This window comes from Xiphophorus couchianus, chromosome 7, assembly GCF_001444195.1.
Source record: "Xiphophorus couchianus chromosome 7, X_couchianus-1.0, whole genome shotgun sequence".
NCBI lineage: Eukaryota > Metazoa > Chordata > Actinopteri > Cyprinodontiformes > Poeciliidae > Xiphophorus > Xiphophorus couchianus.
The window spans coordinates 36,808,406-36,835,709 of NC_040234.1; the positions used below are offsets into that span (position 1 = coordinate 36,808,406).

The window sequence follows — 27,304 nt, forward strand, 5'->3', positions numbered from 1 at the left end:
AGATCCAAAAGGCTCAAAGAAACTAAATGAAGGCCTAGTCAAAGTCCAGACATATTCAGCTGAACCGTTCAACTGGAATCATGATGAAACATTGTGAGCATTAAGCTCTGACCTGCAGGTCCAGCCACGTATTTAAATCTTCACAGAGTAACTAGTTACTTTTACTTGAGTAACATTTCTTTAAAAACGTACTTTTAGGAGTATTTTTACTACGCTGTACTTTTACTTTTACCTCATTGACTTCACAGCTGAAGTTACAGGAAAGTTTCTGGACTTCCTGAAGCAGAAACACTCAGACCTGCAGCTTCTGTTCAACTTTCATTTTACTGAACGAAACTCATTGAGAAACATTTTCTTCTGCCTGATTTGATCATTTTGATCCATAAAATACCAAAATTTTAACTTTATATTTTGGTCCATCTGATGATTAAATATTAAACAATTGATAATTTGATCAGTTATCAGTACTTAACTTTTTACCAAATACTTTTTTACTCTGAGTTTTTTTAAAAACTTAATTTCTTGGATTGCTACTTTTAATTGAGTAAATTTATGAATTATTTCTAATCTTGTGTTTTGTCTAGTCTGGGTTCCTCTGTATATAAATTTATGTTTTTAATATTTTGTTTCAGTCGACCTGGATGAGCCAGTTTCTCTCTGCTTCCTGTTTTACTTTTAAGAATATTTAGTTGGAAATTTTGTTTTTACTATTTTCTAAATCAGTATTTGTTTAGATGAAAATTTTAATTCTTTAAAAATATATCTAGAAAAGACAAAGAAAAGGTAAATGAGAGGTTCTGATGATTGCTTGGTTCTGACCAGTAGAAGAAGAAGAAGAGTCCGCCTGTCGTATCAAATGCTCCTCCGGTTTCTTTATTACAATCGAAGTGAAATGGAGACAAACATACAGGCGCCTTGCATAGAGTGGAGTTCTGAAAAGTGGAAATGTTCTGGAACCTCCAGGTCCGACCGGAACCTGAGGTTCCTCATGCACAAAGTTCCCCAGACATGAGATGAGTCGGACCGGACCAGAACCGGCCTCCTGGTCCGCTCCGCCAGGCCCGAACCTTTGGTACAATCGGTGCAAAACGGAGATATTTTCACACAACAGACAGACAGACATTTACACACAGAGACTCATGGTTCTGTACACGGTTCTTCGAACCCCAGTCCAGTCAGCTCATTACTAAGATAGACGGTTCAGAACCATGCTGGCCCGGCGGGCCGACCCGAACCGACTTCACCAGAACCTGACCCAGATCCGTCAATGGAGACCAGGAATCCTCATGCACAGGAGCTAGAAAGGCGGCACTACTTCAGCATGCAACATGGAGCTACAACACAGCGCCACCTAGTGGTCTCTGCCAGGAGCAGCTCACGGAGCCGGACCGGACAGACCCTGCATGCAGGATTAGACTGGGAAGACTGGGAGCACTGGGAGGATAGTGAAACCACCATGGCTCCTGTGGTCTGACTCCAACAGGCTTCCGTAGATCTAACATGCAGCGTCTCCAGCGAGAGGACAGACGGATGTTTTATCTTACATTTTGGACAAAGAGCAGCGTTTTACTGAGGACATGTCCCAGAAACGTCCATGTGTACCAGTTAGGAACAGGAAACCATCAGAGGCACTGGGACAAAAACAAACCTCACATTCAGAAACTCACCTGAGCTTCACAGAAACATCCGGGCTGAAGACGGCGGACCGAGAATCAGGCGACATCTGACCAAACGTCATCAAGAGGTCAGACGCACCAGCTAGCTGCAGCTCTGGAGAGCCCAGGTGTGTTAGCGCAGCTAGCTGCAGCACTAGAGCGCCCACTTGGGTTAGCGCAGCTAGCTGCAGCTCTGGAGCGCCCAGGTGGGTTAGCGCAGCTAGCTGCAGCTCTGGAGAGCCCAGGGGTGTTAGCACGACACCAAAATGGAAAAACATCAGCAGTGACCTTAGAGGAGCAGCTGTCCAGTGGTGGGCAATGCTAACTCAGCTGTTACTTCCACTAATGCTACAGAGCTGTAACGATGTGATGCTTAGCAGAAGCTAACACTAAAGTGCTACATCAACAGGAACAGAGGTTCATGCTAATCACAAACACTAGTTCAGCTAATACAAAATCAACATGTGATTTAGCAGAAGCTAATGCTGATGCGCTAATCATAAACAGAAAGGAAACACACTGCTGCTACTTCAAAATGAGAAAATAAACTACTTGAACTATTCTTAACAGTCGATAACTTTATTAAAACAACCCAATAAACAATGGCTAATGGAGTTTATCTGAAAAAATTAGCTTAGCAGAAGCTAACTGTGCTAAACATATTGAAAGTTAGCAAAAGCACTAAAAGAGAAACCAGATCTGCGTTTAGCGCATTACTGGGAGCTTACCCACCACTGCAGCTGGGTCTGAACTGGGTCGTCAGCAGAACCTGGATCCAAACCCAGCAGAACTGAGCAGAACTGAGCAGAACCAGAACCCGGTCCCAAAGCTGAGAACCTTTGACCTCATTCTAAGCCTGAACAGAACCATGTAATATTTATATGGCATTCATTATGTTCTGACTCCGGCCCGTCCAGCTCCGGCTGTCCAGAACCTTCTGGTGTTCTGGACTCGTACATTCAGCCGCAGGTTTGGTACATTCGCCACTGAATGGGAAGTGATGTCATCTGTTAGGAGGAAGTGGAGTTTCCACTGGGAGGAAGTGAAAGTATTGCTCATCAGACAGGTGTGGAAAGAACCGGGCTCTCCAGAACCAAACTCATCAGAACCCGGCCCGTCCTCCAGGAGCGGGTCCGGTTTGTGCGAACAGGTGAGTGAGTGCAGGTAACCCCAGTGTGAAGGTCGGCCGGAGCGGCTGCTGAGATAAAGCACACATGTGGCTCAGTGACAGAAACGGGTTCACATGAAACGAGAAACTTTACAACATCCAGCGGTTCTGGTTCTCCGTCCGTCTCCTCAGAGAACCGGAGCGACGGAGGAGCAGCAGGTTGGTACACCGTCTGTTTCTTCTTCTCTGATTCTCCTCAACGAGAGCATGGGATTTCCAGACGCTCCGGAGTTACTCCAAACCGAAGGTGCTGGTCTCCTCCACGGCCGTCACCAGCTTCTCATACAGCATGGAGAAGGACGGGTAGGGAGGCAGGTCCAGCCGGTTGAAGCAGGTATGAGCCCTGAGGGAGACGGAGAGACGGAGAGACGGCATCCAACACCAACCAACAGAGAACCCAACTGAATCAGCCAACAGATAAACGGAAGGATAAATCCATGGATGAACTTCAACATCAGGTGATGCTAATTATTGGCCAGTTTCTCCTGAGGCTAAAAGAAACAGAAACTCTGAAAAGTGAAAACTGACCAACAGTCTCAGAACGATCGGGTCCGATCACAGAACCAGCAAACGTTTCGTTGCTAAAGGTCAACAGGGTCAAAGGAAACCCAAAGCGAACACTGGACCAGAAACCTGCAGACAGTTTTTCTGACGAAGTGAGAGCCAGCAGACGGAGCAGCAGAACTGGGCCAGAGGTCCGGTTGGAGTCGGTCCAGTGGCGATCTGGGCTGCTGGTACTAACAAGATCAGAATCACCTCCAGAACCTTCTGACATCACAGGAAGGAGATAAAGGAGATAAACCTGGACCAATCAGAGCTGGTGGGCGGGGCTTAAACAGGAAACCAGTCTGAACTGGGAGGCTGTGGTTGGTTGTTTATAACTCTCACTGTTTAAAACAAAAACTTAGATATGAAAATGTGTTTCCATTTAGCTGCCCGATAATTCAGAGAAATTCTCCTAAAGAGTCTAAATTCAACTTCTACTTTCTTAAACTTCCATGTTTGACGTTTATTTGAGTTGTAATTAATTAAATAATCCTCCTTACTGAGACCGCTCTAATAACTCTAACTCTAACTCTAAGCTGCTACCTGCGCAGCCTCTCTCTCCTCGCCTCACCTGGGTAAAGACGTGATCTTCCCCCACTTCTCCACGCAGAACCTGCGCGGTCCGTTGCTTCCTCGCAGCGAGGCGAAACCTTCGTAAGGAACGCTCGACGTTCCCGTCACAAACTGCAGCAGAAACAGGAAAACCGTCAGCCGCTGAACAAACAGCAGGATTCACACAGAGGCCGGATCAATCAGTCCGCGTTAAACTGACTGCCTAGTCAAAGTCCGGTTCAGTTGGTGAGGTGTGAATGCTAATCGACCTCTGACCTCTGGTCCTCCAAACCTCGGTCTGGGTTCGGTTTGAATGTGAACGCCAAGCAGACCAGAAACCGCACCAAAAGCAGGAAGTGGAGTACAGTGCAGGGCATTCTGGGTAAATACAACCCAAGCTAACGTGCTAGCCTAGAGCTAGCAGCAGAAATGGCTCCTGGTCTTCAGCCAAAGACTAAAGAGAAAAATCTGACGCCTCCATCTTGTTTCCATCTGGTGAAGAAGGAAGTTGCGCTCAGTGTCTTCAGTGGTTCTTGGTGCAGCGCCCCCACAGGCCAGGAGGGGAACAGGTTGGTTTGGGTCAGAACCACAGCAGCTGGAGGTGGAGCAGATGTTCTGGTTCCAGTGGAACTGGGTCGACCGGACCACCAATCAATCTCTATCATTCAGCTGATTGGAGTTCGATATCAAGATTTCATGATCAACTGGATCAACTGAATGTTGAATATCAAACGTTGGTTTTGTTCCCCAGTCGAGTCTCAGATTATCAGCTGGAAACAAAAACTTACAGAGGAAGGAAAAGCTCTGCAGGTTTATTGTTTAAAATTATGTAGAGAAACTACTGACCCACTTCAGGGATTAAAATATTATCATTTATATCTTTTAGTAGTTTGCATCTTAATCCAGCTGGAAATTTAAGGTAGAAACTGTAAAAATGAATTGATGCTGCAGCAGCTGATCTGTTTTTATTAATAAAAGCCACAGCAGCTGCGATAAAGTCCAGATTAGTTTCCTCTCAATGTCCCAAAACAATAACAATAATATTTAACAATAATAATGATAACAGTGCCTGTTGTTTAACGCAGTAACCTCCTGCGCCAGTCCCTCCACCAGGGGGCAGCACCTCTCCTACCTGCAGCAGCCGCAGCCTCTGCTCGTTGTTGAACCGCTCCACAGCCGCCCAGAACCAGCGGATCACTATGTGGTTGTCATGGTAACCTGGGGGCAGAGAGACGATGATGGTGCATGACTCAGATGGAAAAAAAAAACCTCTTCCTCCTTCTCCTCCTCTTCCTCCTCCTGCTGCTGCTGTGACTGAGCGGCTCTGCTGCGAAACATTTGAACAAAAACATCAGAAAACAAAATAAAAACCGTCTGGAGTCCATCAGCCTGCAGCGGAAGATTAATCCCAGATAACAATAATAACAGAAAATTATTTTCATTTAAATTAATAAAAAATAAATGCAAAAAAGTTAATAAAATATGTATTAATTAAAAATAAGAAAACAATCAGAAATTGAAGTTAAAGAAAATGAAAAAATGATGCACATGTTGGAGCATCTATTTAAAAACTGCAGAATTTAAAGTAACTTCTTCAGTTTTGCTTGAGGTGGTTTTTGTTTTTTCTGAACTTTCCCACAGGAAGAGGAAACAGTTCAGTCAACGGTTCCTCTGCCTTACCAGAGGAACCAAACTCTGACAGTCTCTCCATTTTTCTGTGATGTCCAGCAGCCTCTACTTCCTGCTTCCTGCCATGCGTAGCATCACCGTGATGACATCACGCTTAGCACTGCCTGGTGGATTCGCTCCGAAGCAGCAGATGAAACTCACATCATTAATATTCTCATTTCTGCCACATTTGAAAAGTTTGATCAGAATTCCCATGACAGTCGGATGGAAACTGGACTCTTCCACATCCTGTTGGTTTGAGGTGAAGATTCAATAGTCATGATGAAGATCTGACATTTTAACATTTAAGGCCTGAAAAGGACCAGATGATTAATATTTATTATTATTATTAAACTCTTTGCTGTGTTCTGAACTTGTGCATTCAGTCACAGGTCTTCTCTGCGTGGGAAGTGATCTGATCAGGTAGGAGGAAGTGAGAGTGTTGTTGATCTGAAAGGTGCGGAAGGCCTCTGCCTCGTACCTCCTCTGTACTCGGTGTTGTTCCTCCAGTCGGTCAGGTCGATCTCTGCTGTTCCTGCGATGACCAGCTCCAGCTCCCGGGCGTCAAACACCGACACCAGCCGCACATCCACCACCTGACGAACCGCAGCGTGCACACACACACACACACACACACACACACACACACACACACACACACACACACAGGCAAACACACACATACACAGACACACACACATTAATGTGTTATATTTGTTATATATTTTTGTTTCTATAAAGGTTCTCAAGACCAAGCTTTTATTTTGATAGGGTACATCCGCTTATCAGCAGGTCCATGGACCTTACCAAGCTCCGCCCACAACGACCCACCTGACCGCAAGTCTCACAAACAAAGCCTGGTTGTTTCTAGGTAACATGACTGATTAGTGAATCATTTCTAGCAGATTTTCACAATAAATCAGCTACTACATGGACAGAGGATCTAACAAGTTCATGTCATCAACTGGGAGCAGGTTACTGGTTTCTCAGTCACAAGCTGGTTGCAAACCTGAGGCCAGCAGGTGTCAGTCAGTTATGGTAGATCTGAACTTTGACCTCAATATGAGAAGCTACAGACTGATAGGAGGAACCAAAGAGCTCTGTAAAGGTAAAGGCAAATCTTCTGAAGTTGGGATATAATTAATTTAATTTCACATAATTACCGCGGTAGAAGCCATTTGTTTGTTAAAATTTTATGAAATATATTTGTTCTATTTGATGTTTGTTGTGAATGACGTAAACTCACAAACTAACGAGGTAATTAGTCCAACGTTTAGAAACTACAGCGGCTGTAATGAGCCACAGCAAAGGTAAACAAAGATAAAATAACCTGAACAGGTGATCAACTCAAAACCACTCCTACCTTTTTACTCTCTCTCTCTGTAGTTTAAGCACACCTGTTACCGTGGCAACCGCCTGCGCCCCGCAAGACGAGCAAAGACGGTAAAAACATAACATTCAGTCCGTTACGATATCAAGTTTCCAGGCTTGATATTTATTTCTGGATTATTAATCAGCGCTTCCCTGAACACAGCGATGGTTGACTGACTAGCTGTACTTGGTGCTAACGTGGCTAACACCAGTAACAGTTTAGTCGGCGTATTTTGCTCAAATACTCGCAAGTTGTCGAGAGCCCATGCAGCTGCAGCCATGCAGGGCGCCGCCATCTTGGAAAAGCAACATCAGGACACCAGCAACACCAGGAGTATGTGGCAAGGCATACGGGCGATCACAGATTACAATCCATCCTCCCCCCCAGTGGGTGAAGTTGATGCTGACTTTCTCAATGGACTCAATAACTTCTTTGGGAGGTTCGAGGCACTGAACAGTACTCCGGCAAAGAAAACTGTTCCCCACCAGGAAGAGGAGGCACTCTGCCTGGACACAGCCGATGTGTTGAAGACTCTGAAAAGAGTCAACCCACGGAGGCCCCAGGCCCCGACAACATACCTGGGCGGGTGTTCAGGGAATGTGCAGGTCAGCTGGCTGGTGTCCTAACAGACATTTTTAACACCTCACTGGACCAAGCCACAGTGCCAGCCTGTCTCAAAACTGCCGCCATCATTCCGGTGCCAAAGAAACCTCAAGTCACCTCTTTCAACGATTACCAGCCTGTGGCACTGACTCCCATCATGATGAAGTGCTTTGAAAGACTGGTAAAAGAACACATCGTCTCCAGACTCCCCTCCACATTCGACCCATTCCAGTTTGTCTACCGCCGAAAACGCTCCACTGAGGACGTTATCTCCTCCGCCCTACACCTGAGCCTGGCTCACCTGGAGGAGAAGAACACTCATGTGCAGATGTTGTTCCTGGACTTCAGCTCAGCGTTCAACACAATCATCCCACAGCATCTGGCAGGAAAACTGGGACACCTGGGCTTCAGCGCCCCCCTGCGCAACTGGCTGCTAGACTTCCTCACCGACAGACCTCAGTCAGTCCGGATCGGACAACACACCTCCGATGTCATCACCCTCAGCACAGGCTCCCCTCAGGGCTGCGTCCTGAGCCCTCTGCTGTTCACTATGATGACACACGACTGCGTCCCCAGGTTCGCCACCAACCACATCGTAAAGTTCGCGGACGACACAACGGTGGTGGGCCTCATCAGAGACGACAACGACCTGGACTACAGAGAGGAGGTGGAGCAGCTGGTGGACTGGTGCAGAGACAACAGCCTGATCCTGAACGTTGACAAGACGAAGGAGATGATCGTCGACTTCAGGAAGAACCGGCCCAGCCACGCTCCACTGCTCATCAACAGCTCGGCTGTGGAGGTGGTCAGCAGCACCAAATTCCTGGGGCTGCACATCACTAACGACCTCACCTGGACTGTGAACACCACTTCTCTGGTCAAGAGGGCACAGAAACGCTTGTATTTCCTGCGGAGGATGAGAAGAGCACACCTGCCCCCGCCCATCCTCAAGACGTTCTACTGGTGTGGAGGCTGCAGCGCCTCCGACTGGAAGAACGTGAGGAGAGTGGTGCGGACAGCAGAGAGGATCATCGGGGCCCCCCTTCCCTCCATTCAGGACATTTCATCCCAGCGCTGCGTGTCCCGAGGCCGAAACATCATCAGTGACCCCTCACACCCCCACCATGGACTGTTCTCCCTGCTGCCCTCTGGAAAGAGGTTCTGCAGCATCCGGTGCAGGTCCACCAGGTTCTGAAACAGCTTTTTCCCACTTGCCATCAGACTGTTGAACTCTTAACTGGACTGCACTTAAAAACTGGTCTCCACTTCATACCTTGCACATGTACAGAGCTAAATAACTTCTATTTTACTGTCATTCCTGCACTTTATATTTTATATTTAGATTTATATTAATATTTTATACTGTATTTTATTTTATTCTGGAGTAACCTCACAACATTGGAACCTCAAAACATTGTCCTGAGCCGTATGCAACGAAATTTCCTTCTGTATTCACCCTGTGCATGCAAAATGACAATAAAGTCAGTCTAAGTCTAAGTTTAGTCCAAAGCCTTTTCTGCTAAAATAAAATCTTTAGTGTATGTCAGATACAGACACATTGCATATTGATCTGTTTAGCTAACGTCAGACTGTGTAGCAGACAGACTACAAGGTGTACAAGTTGTATCAGTTCTGCCATTATGCTGCACTTAGCTAACGGGAAGCTAAGTGTGTTTGTGAGACGGCCACGTAGAATGGGCATCAGCCAATGAAACGCGGCCCCTCTGGTAAGGTCCATTTGCATGTTAGTTAAATATTTGGTTTATAGATCATTTATTTTAGTTTGCAGCCAGATATGTAGTTTGTCTGAAGTTAAATGTTTAGTTCAGCAATGGTTGTTTTTAGCTAGCTCAGATTTTACTTCAATATTTCGCTAGCTCAGAGCTACAGCTTTAGCTTGGAGCTGCGTAGCAGTACCTCATAAAATCCTCGGACCAGGCTCTCGGTCTGCTGCGCCACGCCGCGCTCGATGCGCCACTTCACCATCCGCTCGATGTATTCCTTCTTGTTCTTCTCAGACACGGGGATTCCCGCCCCGCCGGGCTTCAGCTCTCTCTCCGTGATCTACAGACAAACAGCCGGTGGGAACTTCGGACAGACACCGGTTCGTTTTAGGGGACGCGTTTAGGGGACGGACCTGTCCGAAGACTTCCTCGTTGACGGTGAAGGTGAGGTCCAGCATGTCCTCGATGTCGTTGTCCTTCATCCACTGCAGGCTCTGGTGGAACTCCTCATCCAGGAACTCGAGGTCGCTGAGGTCACACGGGCTGCAGGCACACAACCAGAACCAGAACCAGTTTATGGGCGGTACCGGGTCTCTAATGGGCAATCTGCTCTTCCTTCTTCCAACGCCAACTAAAAACCACCAATCAGAGCCGGGAGGCGGGTCTTAGCGTTGTCAATTAATCTTGTGTGGCGCTTCTCGTCCCTCCCTTGCTCTCCGCTACACTGCAGCTAGCATAGCCTGCCATGAATGCTAAGCTAGTTAGCATGGCCACCATTAACGGTGGATTAATGGTTTTCCCGTTGGTCCACCATTATCAGTGAGTACATGAGGATGACTGACAGCTCTAAGGCCCGCCTCCTGGCTCTGATTGGTTGAAGTTTGTGCATTTCCTCAAACAGTAGCAGCAGCTCAGGGAGATCGATGTGTTCACAGATTATCTGTCTCATAATAAACAGTTTGAACAAATATGGAAAAATATATATTTATAAAAGCTACTGCAGCTTTAAAGGAAAATAAAAACTGCACTGTGAAACATTTCTAAAAGTTTTAGCCCCTCTTCATCAGTCCACAGAGGAATTAATCTGTGCATGATCTAATCATTTTCCCTACACGTGTTTATCAGCCGGACGGTTCTGGTGAAACTTTGGACCTTTCCGACCCGGTGACGCCGCCGGAGGAACCACTCACATGCGCAGAAGGCCTTTATAGAACGGGCGAGTGAAGAACGCGTCCAGCAGGTACTGATGAACCAGAGCCAGGCCCAGAATCCGCCCGCTGAACCGAAACCTGGACCCGTACAGAACCAGAACAAACACCAGGATTCACAGCGATTCTCAGAACAACCATTAGGCTGCTGGTCGCAGCAGACAGGAAGTGCTGACAGGAAGTCACCATTCGTGGTGGTTGTCCACGAAGGCGGACATGGGGCTGATCTGGACCGTGTACGTGTCGTTGGCCGAATACTCGAATAAACCGTAGTACGGGTTGAAGAGCTCTCTGGACACCAGGAAGAAGAACTCTCTGGACGGTCCGCTGTAGTCCAGCCTGAAACACACAGTAACCTGGAGTTCCTCAGGGCGCGCTGCTCGGCCCACTTTCATTCAGCAGAACCAAACCTCGGACCATCAGGCATCGTCTTCCTCACCCGTCCTCGCCGACGAAGCTGACGTAGAGTTTACTCCTCTGCAGGTCTTTACGGGAATAACACATGATCTGGTTGAAGGCGTCTTCCAGCAGGTGATCTCTGCGGATGATGAGCCTGGAGACAAACAGAAAAATAAAATATTGGTCAAATGAAATACAGAAAAAATAAAACAGAATGATAAACGTAAAGTTGGTTCTGTTGGTGTCATTTTTACCTAAAATACATTCTGTTTGGACTTTTCTAACATTTTCAAACACAAAAAAAGAAATCTAAGCAGCAGATATCAAAATATCAAATATCTTCAATATCAAAAGAGCCGAGATAATGTTTTAGTTCATATTAGTAAAATTACTACTGTGGTCTAGTTAAAGTTCATGTCAATGAATAGAAAGACCTGTTATAATTCCTGATGTTCAATATCCAGTTCAGATGCTTTATTGATCAAACATTGTGAAAGATTCAGCAATAAGTGGGTCTAAAAAATGTCATATAAAATGTGAAATATGTCCAGATTCAGATTTCATCATTGGTCTTAAATTGCATTCAGTGACCTGTAAATATTCTTTATGTCTTTTGTTGATATTTTATTTAAGAAATTAAGAACCATCTGGTTACTTTCCCAGCTCATGTGTAAAACCATGAGTAATAATATTAAAGGATGAATCATGCATTAAAGGTGTATTTTTCTGGCGTACTTGACTTTCCCCGGCCCCTGGCCGTAGCCCTTCGTCTCCAGCTTCCGGTAGAAGTTCCTCAGTTTCGCCTCGAAGTCTCTCTTGTATGGAGCGGGCGCTCGCGCGTTGGCGCGCGGCGTTCCTGCAACGAACGGGATGAAAGTCCAGGTGGGGCAGAGACAGGAGACCGTTAGCAGATTACAACCAAATCATTCCGGTGCAATCAGAAACCATGAATGCAGGTTAATCCTGGATTGGTTTGCAGCTTCAGACTCATCAGGTTCCCTTCAGTTCAACAGCAGCAAACATCCAACAAACCAAAACAATCTGGAGGAGTTTGTTTTTTCACACAATTTAATCTGAGAATGATTAATCTGCCTGGAAGGTGTTTGATTTTTCTTTAGAAGATAATCCATGTCCTGGGTAAATTCAAGCATTTTTCTGTTAACTCTGTATTTCTGCTCAGTTTGACTAAAACTAAGATGTACTGAACGTGTGAGGTCTGGATCAGGACGTTTGCAGCGTATCTACAGGACGTCTGGCTTTATATTACTTTCTGAACAAACAAAACAATTCATATCGAAATAATCCAAACTTTTTATTGCTGTTGTTTAATAAAAGCTGTGAATGCAATAAAGTGTGAGCAAACAGAGACAGATTTACCTGGAGAGCTCTGAGGAGACGACAGGCTGTAACCTGGGTGGAGCAACGGCGGCACGTATGACATCACTTCCTCCTCAAACAGGCTGGAGAGAAAGCATGAGAGGTCAAAGGTCAGAAATGAGGCGGCCTAAATTCAGTCACTCAGCAGAACGGAGCGGACTGATGGCAGATCGAATCCAAACACTGAGGAAAACACGGCGGACTGATGAGCTTAAATCAGAATGAAACTGCAGAAACATCCTGATATCTTAGATTTGAATGAATAATTCAATCAGGCCTGTGCTAGCTTAAATTACGACGCAGGAGCAGAAAGGGAAACGCCGCAGCGTTAGCAAACAGCCCACCGGGAAAGACATGGCAGCACAAAAACCGACTCAACAAACTGAAACATCATGTCAGCTCACATCTAAATCAAATCAAAGTCGGGACTTTTTAACGCAACATTGACAGAAATTGAGAATTGTTAACTATTGTCACAGTCGCGTCCCGTGTGTTGGATTTCATCCTGAGTAGATCGACGCCTGTCACTGTTGATCATTGCTCCCCTTATGTTGACTCCATTAGACACAAAAAGTTAGCTAGTTAGCAAGGGTATGTTAGCAGCTAGTTAGCGGTAGCTTCAACCGCCTCAAGCCAGAGAAGGAAATGAAGATGTCAGTGAAAAACCAAACTTTTGATCGTCTTGTGAGAAATAAACGACAAATTAGATAAAATTCTTCTGTCATGACAAAACTTACGAACTGGAGTCTAAGGTCTCAGTTTTAGATCTGTGAGCTCAAGTCTTTCTAACGATGGACCCGGGAAATGGTTCCAGAACCGGTTTGGATCACCGATAGGGACTCACCTGAGCAGCATGACGAGGTCGGCGTCGCTGGACAGACGGGCGAGTCCGTTGACGCCCTCGCTGCGGATGAACTGGACCTTCTCCCTGCAGACACACACGGGGTGAAACAGGCGGGGATCCGGCAAGGTCAAAGGTCAAAGGTCGTGTTCAGGTTACTTTAGGGAGTGGTTCCTGGCTAACTCGGGCTGCCGCTCCTGCAGGACCTCAAAGATATTGGGTTGCCGTAGAAACGCCACTATCTTGTCGTTGTAGGCTGGAGGAAGAGAGAGAGACTCCAGGTGTGTGTCCAGGTGTGTGTTCTGTCCAGAACTGGACCCGGCCCGGCGGACTCACCCACAGGAACCACGTCGTGGTACGGGCTGCGGCTGGACCCGCTGAAGGTGCTGGAGGGCCGGGGCATGGCGGGCAGGCCGCTCTGCCGGGAGTCATCCACCACCTGAGAGAGAGCGGCGGTTCAGGACCCAACCAGCTGGTTCTGGACCCGACCCAACAACCAGGGTTCATCTGCTTGGTTCTGGCTGGTTCTGGTTACCAGGATCTAACTAGCTGCTCAGATTCTTCCATCAGGTTTGGATCTGATCAGATCGGCAGAGTTTGCTGATAAGCTCAGATGACTAGATTATTATTCTGGTTTTTATTCTGACAAGGTTCCCTGATTACCAAAATGGATCTAAAGGTGATCTTAGTGGTTCTGGTCCGCTCCGATCTAATATCTGTGATATTCCACGTGTTGGATCGTCTCGGCCCGATGTGCCGGATGTTAAATGTGATGTTCAGCCAACCAGAAAGCGCGCTGACGGAAACATGGAGGGAAATCCTAAATACTGAAAACAAAACAACAACTATCGTCTGGTTTATTTCTGTTAAATGTCGTTCAGTAACTGCCGCCGGTGCTGCTTCCTCGTCGGCCATGTTTGTTTCCTCTGAACTCACGTTTTGTGATATTTCCTGTCTGAATGTCGGAGAGTGAGGTCTGTTGCTCCGCAGGTGGAATCTCTCAGGGTTTGAAAATCAGGTAAAATGTTTAAACTCCTGCTGTGTGAACCAGGCATAAATTTACCTCGTCGTTCATAAAGTGATTTATAATTCATTTCCTCTGAAAACGGTCAGAAAGGGAGTAAAAACTCAGTCAGAGCCTAAATAAAAACAAAACGTCCTTCAGAAGGTTTGGTCAAAGACTGTAGGATCTGTTGACTGACCTCAAGGGAAACACACTGGATAAAGGTTTGACCTTTAACCTAACAGCCTCTCCAGGACTGATCTGGCCTCTACGTGACCGCTGCGGCGGCCTCTTACCTCCCCGGCGCTGTGGCTCCGTTGGCGGCTCAGGTGCTGGCGGTGGGCCAGCAGCCCGGTAGAACGCGAGCTCTGCAGCGGCAGCCGGGGGTCGATGAAGGTCGTCGACCGACAGTTGTGATCCACAAAGAAAGGCTGCGGGTCAAAGCCACAAACCCTTAGAGGCTGAGCTACCAACGTCCTAGTCAAAGTCAGGAAGCTGGCCTACCTTCCCGGTGTGGTCGTGCTTCATCTCCCAGCCGCGAGGGAGCTCCAGCTGCTTGTTGGCAAACATGTTGAGGAAGGTCACGAGGTCGCGGTTGTGCTGGTAGCGCTCGAAGTAGTGAGCGTCCCGCCGCACCTTGCTGATCATGTGCTTCAGGCAGGTGTTGCTCGTAAACATGCGGTAGGCACTCTGCACGAAACGCAACAGCAGTAACCTCAGGTAACCTCAGGTGGCCCACATCAGGGTGGTGATCAACAGAAAACAGCTCAAGTTCAGAAACAACCAATCAGAAGCAAAGACTCAGACCGGAGCTACAAACACTGAAAACCAGCAGATCAGACTTTAGTTCATGGAGCCATTGTTCCCACAGGAACTGAACTGGTTAAACTGGTTAAACTGATTGAACTGGGGGGAGCAGCTTACGGGGTTTGAATGCAACACGGTGAAGAAGTCTGGGCTGCACAGGAACTTGGCGCTGGGCGACTGCAGCAGCAGGGAGAGGCGTGAACGGCCGCTGGAGTGAGCCACGGCGCTTTCTCTGCGATATTCTGCAACAGATTCAGGGAACTGTCAGAAAAACATCTGGACAAGTCGGTGGCGACCGGTCGGTGGCGACCAATCGGTGGCGACCTGCTGCTGCGTCAGAGGAAACGCACCGGAGATGGAGTGAGGCATCAGTTCGCCCTCCGGCTCCGGCAGCTCAGCGGAGGATTCCTCTGACCGCTCGCTGCTGGTTATGGTCCTCCTGATGCTCTGGTATCTGTCAGCAGGAGAAACAAACGGCAGTTAAATTAAAAAACACGAAGAAAGCAAGGAAACACTTAGCTGATCAGATTTTAAAGGGTTAATATGTTTTGGCTCCAGGTGGCTGGGAAACAATGAATCCTGCCTCTTTAAAATATTCATCACTAAAAAAACAAGATTTCTTTCAGACTCCAGTTTTATCTGGTCGTCGTCAGCAACGAATCCCACCTGGACGACGCTTTGCGTTGCCATGGTTACCTGCGGTTGAGCTGCTCCATCTGCTGGATGGAGTTGGAGCGGGTCAGGCCCTGCGGGGCGGGCGGTCCGGTGGGCCGCTGCCACGTGGTCGTCCTGTTCACATGATCCACGAAGAAGATCCGGCCGTGGCTGTCGATCCGAGCCTCCCAGTCTGAGCAGAGAAAGAGAAGGAAAGAGTTAATGGATCCATCAGCAGAGATCAGAACATGGTGGCTTCAGGCAGACTATTATCCAATCAATTACAACTGATTGATTGATTGATTGATTGATTGACATGCAGGAAACACCTGGACCTGAAAGCTGAGTGCAGTTTGAACAGAACTCATGGGTCCAGTTAAAGTACCAGCAGAGTTTAGTTTGTTTATGATAGGAAAGGAAAAGACTTTCCCCCAAAAAACAGTTAGCATGTAGCTTGATGCTGCGCGATGCAGCGTGATGCTGCGTGATGCGGTGTGCAGACACACACACTCACTGGGGGGCAGCGGTTCGTCCACCCTCTGGTAGCGGTGGATGTCGTGGCGCACCGAGGGCAGCGATCGGACCGGATGGCCGTTAACAGCGTCTGGAGGAAAACCAGTTTACTGGGTTATTTCTGGGAGATTTCACCGTCAGAGACCAGCAGGAGACGCCGTACCTTCATCCCTGTCTGTTTCCGTGGAAACGTGCTCCACAGACCCCCCCTCCTCCCGAGTCTTGGTCTCCGCCACTTCCTGTCCGTCATGACCGCCGCCCGCAGCCTGCAGGCTCTGCCTCCTCACGCCGACCTCCTCCTCCTCTTCCTCCTGTGGCGGCTCGCTGGCGGCCGGAGGATCTGCTTCAACCTCGGAGGCCGCCGCTCTTCCTCCTGCCTCATCCTCCTCCTCCTCCTCATCATCCCCAGGTCGGGAGGTCGGCGGCGGGCCGGGCTCCCCGTCTCCCCCCGGATCGATGGCTGTCGTCGCTCCTTCATCGGCTTCCTGCACACAGAACCACCTGGGTCAGAACCAGCTCACATGTGGACCAGTTGGACCAGTCTGACCAGTTGGGACCTTAAGAATGGATGCTGGATCCTGATTGGACGACACCTTTGATGTCATCATCAGCTTGTCGCTGCAACATTAAACAATTCTTTGAGAGGAACTGATTCATAAGACCCAGTTCCTGTTGGAGAACCAAACTCACCACAGCGGTAGCCATGGTAACCGCTCCGCTGTCTGATGAGGAGCCGGCGGTCTGAGGAGCCGTTGCCATGGAGAAGGAATCCATCTCTGACGTAGGGTCTTCGCCTGGCGCCCCTTCCTGGTCCGGAGCCTCCACAGCCTCTGGCAAAGCATCATGGGTAACATTCTGCTCCTCCTCCACCTCTAGGAAAACCTCTGGCTCCAAACCGTCGTCCAGCTCCAGACCCGGCTCTACACCCAGGGCGTCCCCAGGCCCTCCCTCTGCCCCCTGCAGCGGGAGCTCCGGTTCCACCAGGAACAGGTCGTCATCGTCTGGCCCTCCGCCGCCATCAGCAGGCTCTCCGTTCACCAGCAGCGGCGACGGCGGCAGGGGCGGCAGCTCGTTGATGGCAGAGCGCTCCTCGTCCTCGTCGGAATCGATGTGCAGGATGTCGCTGAGCCGGGTGTGCGTGGGGAAGCTGGAGCACAGCCTGGGTGAGGCGGCGCCCAGGGGCCTCTCACCGGGCCCCTTCGGGGCCTCGATGGCATCCAGACCCTCGCTCAGCGACCGCTGGAGGATGGAGCGCTCACAAAGTGCCGTCGCCTCCACGAAGCGCGCTGGCCGCACGGCGGGCAGCTCCTTCTCCGGCAGGGCGGCGGCCCCGCCTTCCCACAGGCCATGGGGCCCCTGAGGGCCGGTGGGGGAGAGGCCGGCGGACACCACGCCTGGCAACGGGTGGGGAAGGTCCTCGTCGTCTGACGGCGTTCCCGGGGCGCCGTTCAGCGGCGACAGGCCGATGATGGAGTCCGGCGAGGCACCTGCAGTGGGACGGAGGCTGGTGAGGACAGACAGGTGGGTGGGGTCATAGGGTCACGGGAGAAGAGCCTGGCTCACCATCGGGCCCCGTGGACGTCAGCTCCACCCGGAACTGCAGCTGGCCGCTGACGTGTTCGGTGGGCAGGCGGCGGCACAGTGGGAAGCTGACCGGCTGGACCCTGCACAGGAAACGGGAAGTAGAAAACAAGAAACAGGAAGTAGGAAACAGGAAGTAGGAAGCACAATCCACATAGGCTCAGATATATACATACTCCCCACTCCTTCATCAGATTTCTCCTCCTCAGTTTCGCCTGTTTTCAGGTTTCAGATTGATTTGTTTTCTGGTCTCTGTCCATTTAATGCAAATAAGCTGCTGCTGGCTCCGCCCCCTCATCTCCATGTTTACTGTACAACCGTCCGTCTGCGACCCAGAAGCAGAAGAAGTTTTGACAATTAAAACCTGCTCTGTCAGGGTTGCTAGGCAACGGGGCTGGGCTGGGGGTGCTAGGCAACGGAGCAATTCCACCTGATTCTGATGTCATAACCAGAAGGTTTTTAAAGCAGATCGTTTTCCAGACACCAAAAAACATAAATTTATTTCCAGAAAACGTCTGGATGATTCATTTTAAGTGTCTGGATGTTTTTCAAGCAGCAGAGACCAAAATGGAAAAATAAAAACATGAAAAATGGTGAATTTTCCTCTTTAAACTGGCTTCACTGGGCTTCCAGCAGTGTCCAGGTCATGATTCTCCTGACCTTTAGCCGTATTTGAACCGATGATACTAGAATCTGGAGATGTTTAGAAACTTCCACTGGACTAAGAAATGACTGTAATGGTTCAAACTGGAACCACCAACTGGAACCAGTTAATCAGTTTAAACTCTCTCTATGACCTTCAGCTCCATTTGTTTAAATATTGAGCTGCATGTATTTGAGGTTTTCAGAAAGCCGCCATGATTGCGTGTCCTACCCTGGAATCTTCTCGATGAGCCGCTGCACAGGAATGGCCAGCTGACCCAGGAAACGCTTGATGATTGGACGACTTTTAGCAAACTTGTCTTTCACCTCGATGTACAGGATGTCCGTCATCAGCGCCACAAACGTGTATTTCTGTGAGGAAGAATGAGAGGCGTGAGGAGGCGCCAGAGGGAGGCGCTGCGGCCTGAGGAGGAGACTCACCTCGCCGTGCCAGACGGGGTTGGTGGTGTTGGCGATGATGGCCGACCGGCGCTCCTGTCCGTGGTGGCTGAAGACCGGGAAGATGTTTCTCTTCCCAGGATGGATGGACATCTTCAGGTACGGGTCCGGATTGAAAAACATGCCTTTCTTCAAGCCGGTGGAGCGCAGATCTGCAACGAAACAACCTAAGATCATAAACCAGAGTCGACGTCCTGGTTTCTAGAAGCGTGGAGCTGGAGGAGAATAAAACCTAAACTGTTCCACCATGGGCTGCTTGAAATGAATGGAAAATTCAGTTCAATAAAGAGATCAATAAGAGAGATTGTCTGTGAAGTTACAGTCAACAACCAGCAGCAATAATTTGTTTTTAAGTCGTATTTTCACCATATTATTCATTCACTCATAAATGTCACAGTTTCAAACTAAATGTTTAGTTTGCAAGCAAAATATTTAGCTTCAGACTGAATAAGTTAGCAAGCTAACTAGGTGCTAACTATGCTGGAGCTATTTAGTAGCTTAATTAGCTCGATGCTAAGCATTTAGCTTGGAGTTAGCTCATTTGAGGTTCTGAATATTTGGCCCTAAGCTAAATGTTTAGCTTGCTATCTACATATTTAGTTTGAAAATGTGCCAACGTTTATAAATGAACGACTGACATGGTGCAGCTCAGCCGTCCCGTCTCTCCTCACCGGTTAAAGTGAAGCTGATGAGTTTCCGTGGATGTTCAACGCCGACCTGCTCTGCCAGACCCTCCACCTGCAGACAGAGCAAACGCACGCCGCTTCGTTCAGGGTCGTGACCTTTGACCTGCTGGAGTCTGACACGGAGCTCTGGGGTTTCTCTGCGCTGGGTTGGATCTGCTGAATGAGCTTTTGCTTGTTTCAATTTATTTATTTATTTTTTTAATTCATCATTTTTTAAATTTGATTTTTCTTATTTAATTTTAATGTTGTTTTTCTTATTATTTTACATTTTCTTATTTAGTATTTATATTTTATACGTTTTTTTTACTTGTTTATTTTTAAATGTAATTAGTTTTAATTTTCTTTCTTTTTAATTATTTACATTTTAAATTTTTTAAAGTTTTTTTTCTCCATATATCCGTATGTTTTGGGAATAATCTTCCTCTCTGGAGGGATGAAGGTCAGTGATGACCTTTGACCTCTGCTAAACTGAGTGATTATTTTGATTTGATTAAAGAACTGATATAAACTACATGTAGTTTCTTGTAGTTATTACTGATTAAAATAAAATGTTGTTTTTGTAACATCATTATAAACAGAAATTTGTTTTATTATTTGAACTTTCTCCTGAAGGTCAATATTTCAGTCCTGGATGTTTATGAATTCAAACATGTTCCAGTATGAGCTGCTGGCTCCATGAACTGGTAACCAGTGAAAGCTGAGGCTCATCCTGCAGGTTGTGATGGATCAGAACCGGGTTGGAACCCACCAGAACCGCCGGGTTCTTCACAGTGATGCAGGGAGTCGTCGCCCTCAGGGCTCCGCTCACCCCGTGGTAATACTTGAAGCAGATCCTGGTCTCCGCTGTGAGGAAGGATAAACATCATCATCATCGGTTCAGACATCCCAGCTTCCCGCTGACCGGGTCCGAACTCACGCTCCATGAAGTAGGGTCCGGGCTCCAGCCTCCAGACAATCTGGCCCCTCTGAGTCCCGTTGACGCCTCGGTTCTTGCAGTCCCACACGTTGGACGGACTGGTCTCATCTGGAAACACAGTGGCTATTTTTACCCCTCAGACATCTGCCGCCCAGCTGCAGCAGCCTGCAGCGCTGCAGCTTTCAGCGCATTTTCTCTGCAGACTCGGCAATCCGAAGCTCACGTTTACCTTTAATCAGTGAAATTTGCTCCAGAAATAACTTCCTGTGACCGCCGAGCAGAAGGACGAACTTCCTGGAGTTAAAAACACGGATGGGGGATTCCGCTGTACGTAGCACTTTTATACTCAGATTAATGAGGAGTCAAACCTGAGCTGTGTGTGGGCGTGTGTGTGTGTGTGTGCATGTGTGTGGGGGTGTGTGTGCGTGTGGGTCGTTATTGAATGTCTGCTTAGTCGAGGAAAGAGGCGGCTATGAGACCCTGCTGCAGGTTATTAAGTCCTGGCAGTTTCTGATCAATATGAAGTCACCTAACGACCCACCTGGCACAAACTCTTCTTCTGTGGTTTATTTTCTGCTTCACAGAACAAAGAAAACGTCCAGAATGAGCCTCCAGCAAACGACCTTCCTTCCTGCTTCATTTCTAATGAAACTAGAAACATTTGGCAGCAGAGCGGCATCTTAAACCAGATCAAACTGTTTCTGGTGCAAATTAAATGTGAATATGAAGAACTGTTAACTAGCAGGTGAAGAACAAAAACTAAGATCCTGACACAATGGGAATAACTAAATAAAAACAACTAAAACTAAAAGAAACTTGATGAAGATCTAGAAAGAAAACTAATTTAAAACCTAGAAGAGCAGAAACACAGCAGAGGAAATAATAAAACCAAAACAATAATAAATCTAAACTCTAAGAAGAAACAGCAAACAAATAAACACCAAACTCTAAGGAAATAATAAAATGGGCATCACTTCTGATTAGCTCCTGTTCAGACAGTGTGTGCTTACTGGGTGTTTACTGGGATCAGTGGTGTGGAAGTTTACAGCCAATCCAACACAAACCCAACTTTTTCACAGCAGACTGATTGGACTAAATCTGATATTTCAACCCAGATAAATCCGATCTGCTCCTCTTCCATAGCTACATTCTTAGCTATGTAGCTTTCAGGTCGTAAACTGTTCACTGAGAAGCAGAATCATTTAGAAACATGAAGAACCGCACAAAAAATCAGAAGTGAGCGTCAGAACCTGCTGTGGTCGGACTGATGGTGTTCTGCCGCTGACTGACCAGGTGTGTTGCTGTTTTATGATTTGGCACAAAACAACATGAAAATGTAGCTTAATTTTTAACGGGTTTGTTAAAATATAAACAAAAATGATTAGTAGTGAAACAATAACATGAGCAGAATGGTTATGATGCTCTGTTCTAATCGTAGCGGTAATTAAATTCCTCTCAGTCTGCAGACTGGACCCACAGCAGGCAGGTTCTGCTGGTTCTACCGGGTTTGGGATGTGAATACGTCTGCAGCTGTAAACCAAAACAATGCTTGTGCTGACCGCAGAGACAACCCAGCGTTTGGAGTATAAAGTGTCCAGGAGGGGACATCCGCACTCAGCTCTTCCTCATGGGGAGAACTCTCAGCTGGTTCCGGTTCTGGATGCTGATCGCTGGATCGGGTTTCTGCAGCATGGACAGAGCCGCCGAGTCGGATCGCCTCCTTCTGTGTCGGCTCCATGAATCCCCGTCAAATTCACATCTACAAGCAGGATTAGCCTGCAAAATGAGGACCAACGCAGCCGCTGGGACGGAGTGTGTCATTGCAATGCTGTGTGTGTTGAAACTGTAACGCGTGTTGACTCAGCCTCCAGGCTATTGCTTCAGCAGCTAACGCTTCAGCAGCTAACACATCAGCAGCTAACACATCAGCAGCTAATGCTTCAGCAGCTAACACATCAGCAGCTAACACATCAGCAGCTAACGCTTCAGCAGCTAACACATCAGCAGCTAACACATCAGCAGCTAATGCTTCAGCAGCTAACGCTTCAGCAGCTAACACATCAGCAGCTAACACCTCAACAGCTAATGCCTCGACAGCTAACACCTCCGCAGCTAACGCAGCAGCAGCTAACACCTCCGCAGCTAACGCAGCAGCAGCTAACGCCTCGCCAGCTAACGGTCCACCCTGGACTGTGGATCTCTCCAGGCTGGACCTGGATCTGCTCAGCGCTCCTGGAATGAAACACCTGGATCAGCTGAAAGCCTCGAGGTCGATCCGGGTCAATCATCCCTCAGACTCAAAGCCAATGAGATTCCAAACAGACGGATATTCTGTTTGTTTCCTCTGGTTCTGCTCGTCCTCAGCTTGAGGTTTGGATCAGGAGAACCCAAACGGTCCATGAATCACAAGTTGACAACATGAGATATCGTTGGTTACAACAAAAATGATTGCGCTAACCTTAAGCAATAATAATGAAAATTAATTCTGTTAATGCTGAAGCGCTTTACCAACATGCTATAGCATATAGCATTAAAGCGCTATAGTAAATTAGTTTTAACCATTTCTCCAGAGATAAACTAAGTGATTTATATTCTTTAACATTTAAATTTAAGATTTAATTGGTAAATTTTCTTTGTAAAATGCAAACAATCATTATAGCTTGATAGTTGTGTTACCATAGCTACAATCTGACGCTATGAGTTTAATCGTTTGTGTCAGGTTGTTCACAAATACACCTCAGCCAATAAGAACCAGTGATTGTTTTTAAGCTCCACCCCCTCTCCCAGAATCCACCAATCCCTGACTCAAATGTTGCTAGAGGGAAGTTCTCCACAGGAAGAGGGGCCTCTGACTCAGGGGCCCCTGAGTCAGAGGCCCCTGAGTCAGAGGCCCCGTCCCGGCTCTGGACTCACCGATGTGGTACAGCCCGATCCAGTCGGTGGCGTCCACCTCCTCCTTGATGTCCCAGGTGATGACCAGGTTCTGGCCGCGGTTCAGCGTGTACTCCAGCGTGGACGCCGTGAGCGAGGAGCGGCTCTGCGAGGTCACCAGGTCGGTGTCGCTGTTGGCCCTTGTGAGTCCGACTGGGCCGCCGATGACGGAGGCGGAGTCCACGGCCGCCCCGCCGCGCTCCGCCAGCGTCCGCAGGTTCTCCGGGCTCAGCGTGTGGCGCAGGTGGGGGCTGCGCCGGCGGGGGGCCGACAGGTGTTCGCGGCCTCCCACCGGCAGGTTGGGGGGATTGTGGGAGCGGGTCCTGGGTGGGAGAACCGCGGTGGCGAGGGACGGACGCATGCTGGGCGGCGGCTCAGTCACAGACGCACAGAAGAAGAAGAAGAAGAAGAAGAGCGTCTGGACCGAATCTTAAAGCGCCGCTGCTGCCGGATCTGGATCCCTGTGACTGTCTGACCCAAACCGAAGAATTTCACGGACCGCCATGGTCACAGGTCAAAGGTCACAGGAGGGTCACAGGTCAGGTTCAGGAACCTCAGGGGAGCAGAGAGGAAACCAGAGTTAGAATGAAATGAACAGTGAGCAGCCTGAGTCCTGCTGCTGGTGTCCAACATGGCCGACTCGCTTAACAGACTAAATATCAGTTAAATATTTAACCTCAAGCTAATATTTAACTAGCTAAATATTAGTTGGAAGGAAAATATTTAGCTTGCAACTAATATAAATACAGCTAATGTATAGCTGGCAAGGTAAATATTTTGGTTCCAACTAGTATGTAGCTAAACTAGTTAGCAATCTAAACATTTAGGTTGCTAACTAAATATTTGTTTGGTGCTAAATATTTAGTTTTAAACTAAACTAAATATTTAGCTCAGTGCTAAATAATGAGCTTACGCTAAAAAGAACCAAACATTGAGAAGCGTCATTCAGCTTCTATGCTGAAATCTGGAACAAACTTCCAGAAAACTGCAAAACAGCCGAAACCTTGAGTTTCATTAAACGAATGCTAAGCTAGACAGCTGCTTTTGAACCATAATTAATATAAAATATGTACAACTTTTCATTAGTTTCATTTATTTTGACACTAAACTGTATTGTGAGTCCAACAGCTGAAGCTTGGTCCAATCCGGGTCACCAACAGAACCGGGATCCCACAGTGTTGATCTGAGGCCAAACTCCTCACTCTCCTATCTGGCAACAACTGAAGGATTTCACTTGTCTTTCACGTGACACATAAAACCTTTCAAATTAAAAGCGGGGCAACGGGTTTTATCTGGAATCGATGCGGCTGAACAGAACCGCCGACCCGGCCGCCGAAGCGGCGAGTTTCCACCGGGATGAATCAGAAGGAAAGCAGGACGTCCCTGACTCGACAAGATCACACACACACACACACACACACACACACACACACACACACACACACACACACAGTGAAACCTCAGACAGGGATTTACGGGAGAATAAACCTCGGCGCCGTAAATCCGGCTCACATGGCCGACCCGGTCTGATTCTGGGTCTCCTCCCACAAACCAGCCGCTGTGACGTTGCCATGGTTACGTAATGGCTCCGCACCTCCACAGATGCTGGGAGCGGACTGGACCGGCCCGCAGGTGGAGAGCAGTCCAGCAGAGGTTCTGCGCTGTAATCCCGCCTCCTGTCCGGATTGACCGGATTACCGACCCGTTTCCAGGGAAACCGCCTCCAGCCTCCCAGGGAGCGGTCATCAGAGGAACCGGTTCGGTTTCTGTGGTTCTGAGCTTTATGGATCCAAAACACGCTGCAGAGGGGTCCAAAATTCGGTCTGGGGGCCATTTCTGGCTCCGAGCAGAGTTCTGGAACGGAGCGGATCTGTCCCGCTAGCAGAACAGATTCACCAATTTATCTTGCAGAAAAATATCTTCTTCAAAAAGTATTAAGTGCAAAAAGTAAAGTTTTTGGTTTTTCCTCTGAATTTTGGAGCAGCTCAAACTCTGACCTGCTTTTACTCTGAAACCCAAATGATAAATCAGAAAAACCGGTAGAACCCGGAATCTTCTGATCCGTTTTCTACAAAAAATCTGTTTTCTTTATCTCAATAAAATAATCATTTTGACTTTATTATTGAGCAGATACAATAAAAAAGACACAATTTTTAAAAAATATTTCTATATTTATAAATTTTGTTTCCCTTTGTGCTTTAACTGAAGGATTTAGTCAAAAAGTTTGTACAGCTGGCTGACCTTTGACCTCATTAGGGGATGTTTTTATCTCATATTTTGACGATTTAATGAGGATTTCAGAGTGATTATTGCTCTGATGTCTCTCCGTACCGGGCTGCACATCATTCATTCATTCATTGATCATAAAATGATCGTTTTCCTCAGTTACTTTTACCTGAGGAAAATGTCTGGCGCGTTTCTCCTCTGGATGAAGAAAAAACTGAAAATGTTTCAGAAACAGAAAAATTGGCAGATTTCCTGTTTACACACAAAGTTTGATTTTATAATTGTATGACATTATTTATGCTCATTTTGTAAATGTTGCAGTGTTTTATGACGACACTATTTATGTTGAAATGTTGCCCTTACTGTTCAGTATTTTCCACAAAAAGAACCAATAACATATTTTCTATATTATTTCTATCATTAGTTTGAACATTTGACAAGATTTTCCTCAAATATCAAAACATACAGAAATTTTTTTTATTTTTCACTAAATTAATGTTTAAAACTTAAACTGTAATCTGGATATTAGAGATTACAAAATAAAAGTTTGACATTTAGTTCTATTTATTTACATTGTTATAATTTTATTGTTATAATTGTTATAAGTTTCATGCAGTGAAACTTAGTTTTTAATGTAAGTTTTATGACATTAATCTGTTTTATGAACTCACGCAGAGGGAACTAGCTCCAGCTAAATCTGGTGCAACTCAACTTTTATTCAGGTTTTAAATAAACTGGAAAATAAAAATGTTAGTTCTTTAATAATAATAATGTTTATTTTAGTAGATATTTTATCAAATATCTATTTTTGTCTAACGCCTGATTGATCTGAAGATCTGGATCCAAAAACAACAATACATTTTCACACCTTGCTGGTTTTAAACATTTTAAATATTTCTGCTGGTTTTGCTGAACAGTTTTTATTTAATCGCCTGTTTGGTTAATATTCTTTAAATCCTTTTTGTCCGTTTTTAAACGGCCCTGCAGCTCCTCTGGACCAGCCATGTTTATCTGTGGGGAAATAAAACATATTTTTATGAATCTGTGATGTGAAACGAGCTGAGGATGAGGATGAAGCTGAGGATGAGGATGAAGCTGAGGATGAGGATGAAGGTCTGATCCAGAGGAAGCTGCAGATCTGAAATGCTGCGTTTGCATCTTTAGTTTTCTTCAACTTTGATCAAAGATTTTAAAAGAAAACAAAGAAAACAGGATGAAGGCCTCATCATCATCATCATCCTCAGTGTCTTTTACCGCAAACTGATCTGACTGCAGATCGATATGAAGCTGATTGATAACCAATCACAGGCCAGCTCAGCCCCTCTGCCCCCCACTCCACTTCCCCTCGCCCCCATCTGGAGGCCGAACCGAACCGAACCATGTCAGCAGAATCCGCCTTACATAACAGCGCCGTCCCGCTCCGCCTGTGCGGGACGTGCGGGGTTACTGTGGGAATTCCCTACGTCATCGCCTCTCATGTAGCATGCGGAGCTTCACGCGTGAAGCTGGACGACATCCCGCATCGGTGCGGAGAACCGCTGCGGCTGTTTCACTGACACGCATCATCATCATCATCATGGTTACCTCTGTCCCCGCGCTGCGGGACGATCACCGCACGCAGCTTACCTTTGACGCAGAGCTGCGGGTGGAGGAAGGATCCCCTCCTGCGGGTCCTGCGGGTTCTGCGGGTCCGATCCAGAGGTGCGCAGGGAAAGCTCAGCCTCACCTTCCTCTCTCTCTCAGTGTGTGTGTGTGTGTGTGTGTGTGTGTGTG

General features: G+C 47.2%; 1 protein-coding gene across 2 annotated transcripts; it reads right to left on the minus strand.

Annotated features, from left to right (window-relative positions):
• Positions 1-847: 847 nt before the first annotated feature.
• hecw2a (HECT, C2 and WW domain containing E3 ubiquitin protein ligase 2a) lies at positions 848-27,278 on the minus strand. 2 transcript variants are annotated; one of them, XM_028022184.1, is made up of 30 exons: positions 27,158-27,278; positions 23,288-23,858; positions 20,375-20,482; positions 20,207-20,301; positions 19,444-19,510; positions 18,755-18,924; positions 18,546-18,685; positions 17,654-17,754; positions 16,781-17,577; positions 16,254-16,575; positions 16,086-16,181; positions 15,620-15,770; positions 15,274-15,377; positions 15,041-15,165; positions 14,621-14,806; positions 14,413-14,547; positions 13,450-13,552; positions 13,273-13,369; positions 13,117-13,200; positions 12,273-12,355; positions 11,631-11,751; positions 10,936-11,049; positions 10,683-10,835; positions 10,479-10,577; positions 9,702-9,831; positions 9,482-9,628; positions 6,071-6,185; positions 5,054-5,139; positions 3,941-4,053; positions 848-3,166 (listed from the first exon to the last, which is right to left on the minus strand). In XM_028022184.1, the coding sequence occupies exons 2-30, from the start codon at positions 23,664-23,666 to the stop codon at positions 3,055-3,057; spliced, it is 4,533 nt and encodes a 1,510-aa protein (XP_027877985.1). In that variant the 5' UTR covers positions 23,667-23,858; positions 27,158-27,278; the 3' UTR covers positions 848-3,054. The 2 variants fall into 2 exon arrangements, with proteins under 2 accessions (XP_027877985.1, XP_027877986.1); XM_028022185.1 differs by having other exon boundaries at positions 16,092-16,181; positions 27,158-27,277.
• Positions 27,279-27,304: the final 26 nt, after the last annotated feature.

Bases quoted from the DNA above. Each gene is read 5' to 3' on its own strand.
- hecw2a (XM_028022184.1), bottom strand. From the start codon at position 23,666: ATGCGTCCGTCCCTCGCCACCGCGGTTCTCCCACCCAGGACCCGCTCC. The intron at 19,511-20,206 runs GTGGGTTCCAAC...CTCTGTCTGCAG, and splicing joins TGAAGAACCCGGCGGTTCTG to GTGGAGGGTCTGGCAGAGCA. The intron at 18,686-18,754 runs GTGAGTCTCCTC...TCTTCCTCACAG, and splicing joins ACCCCGTCTGGCACGGCGAG to AAATACACGTTTGTGGCGCT.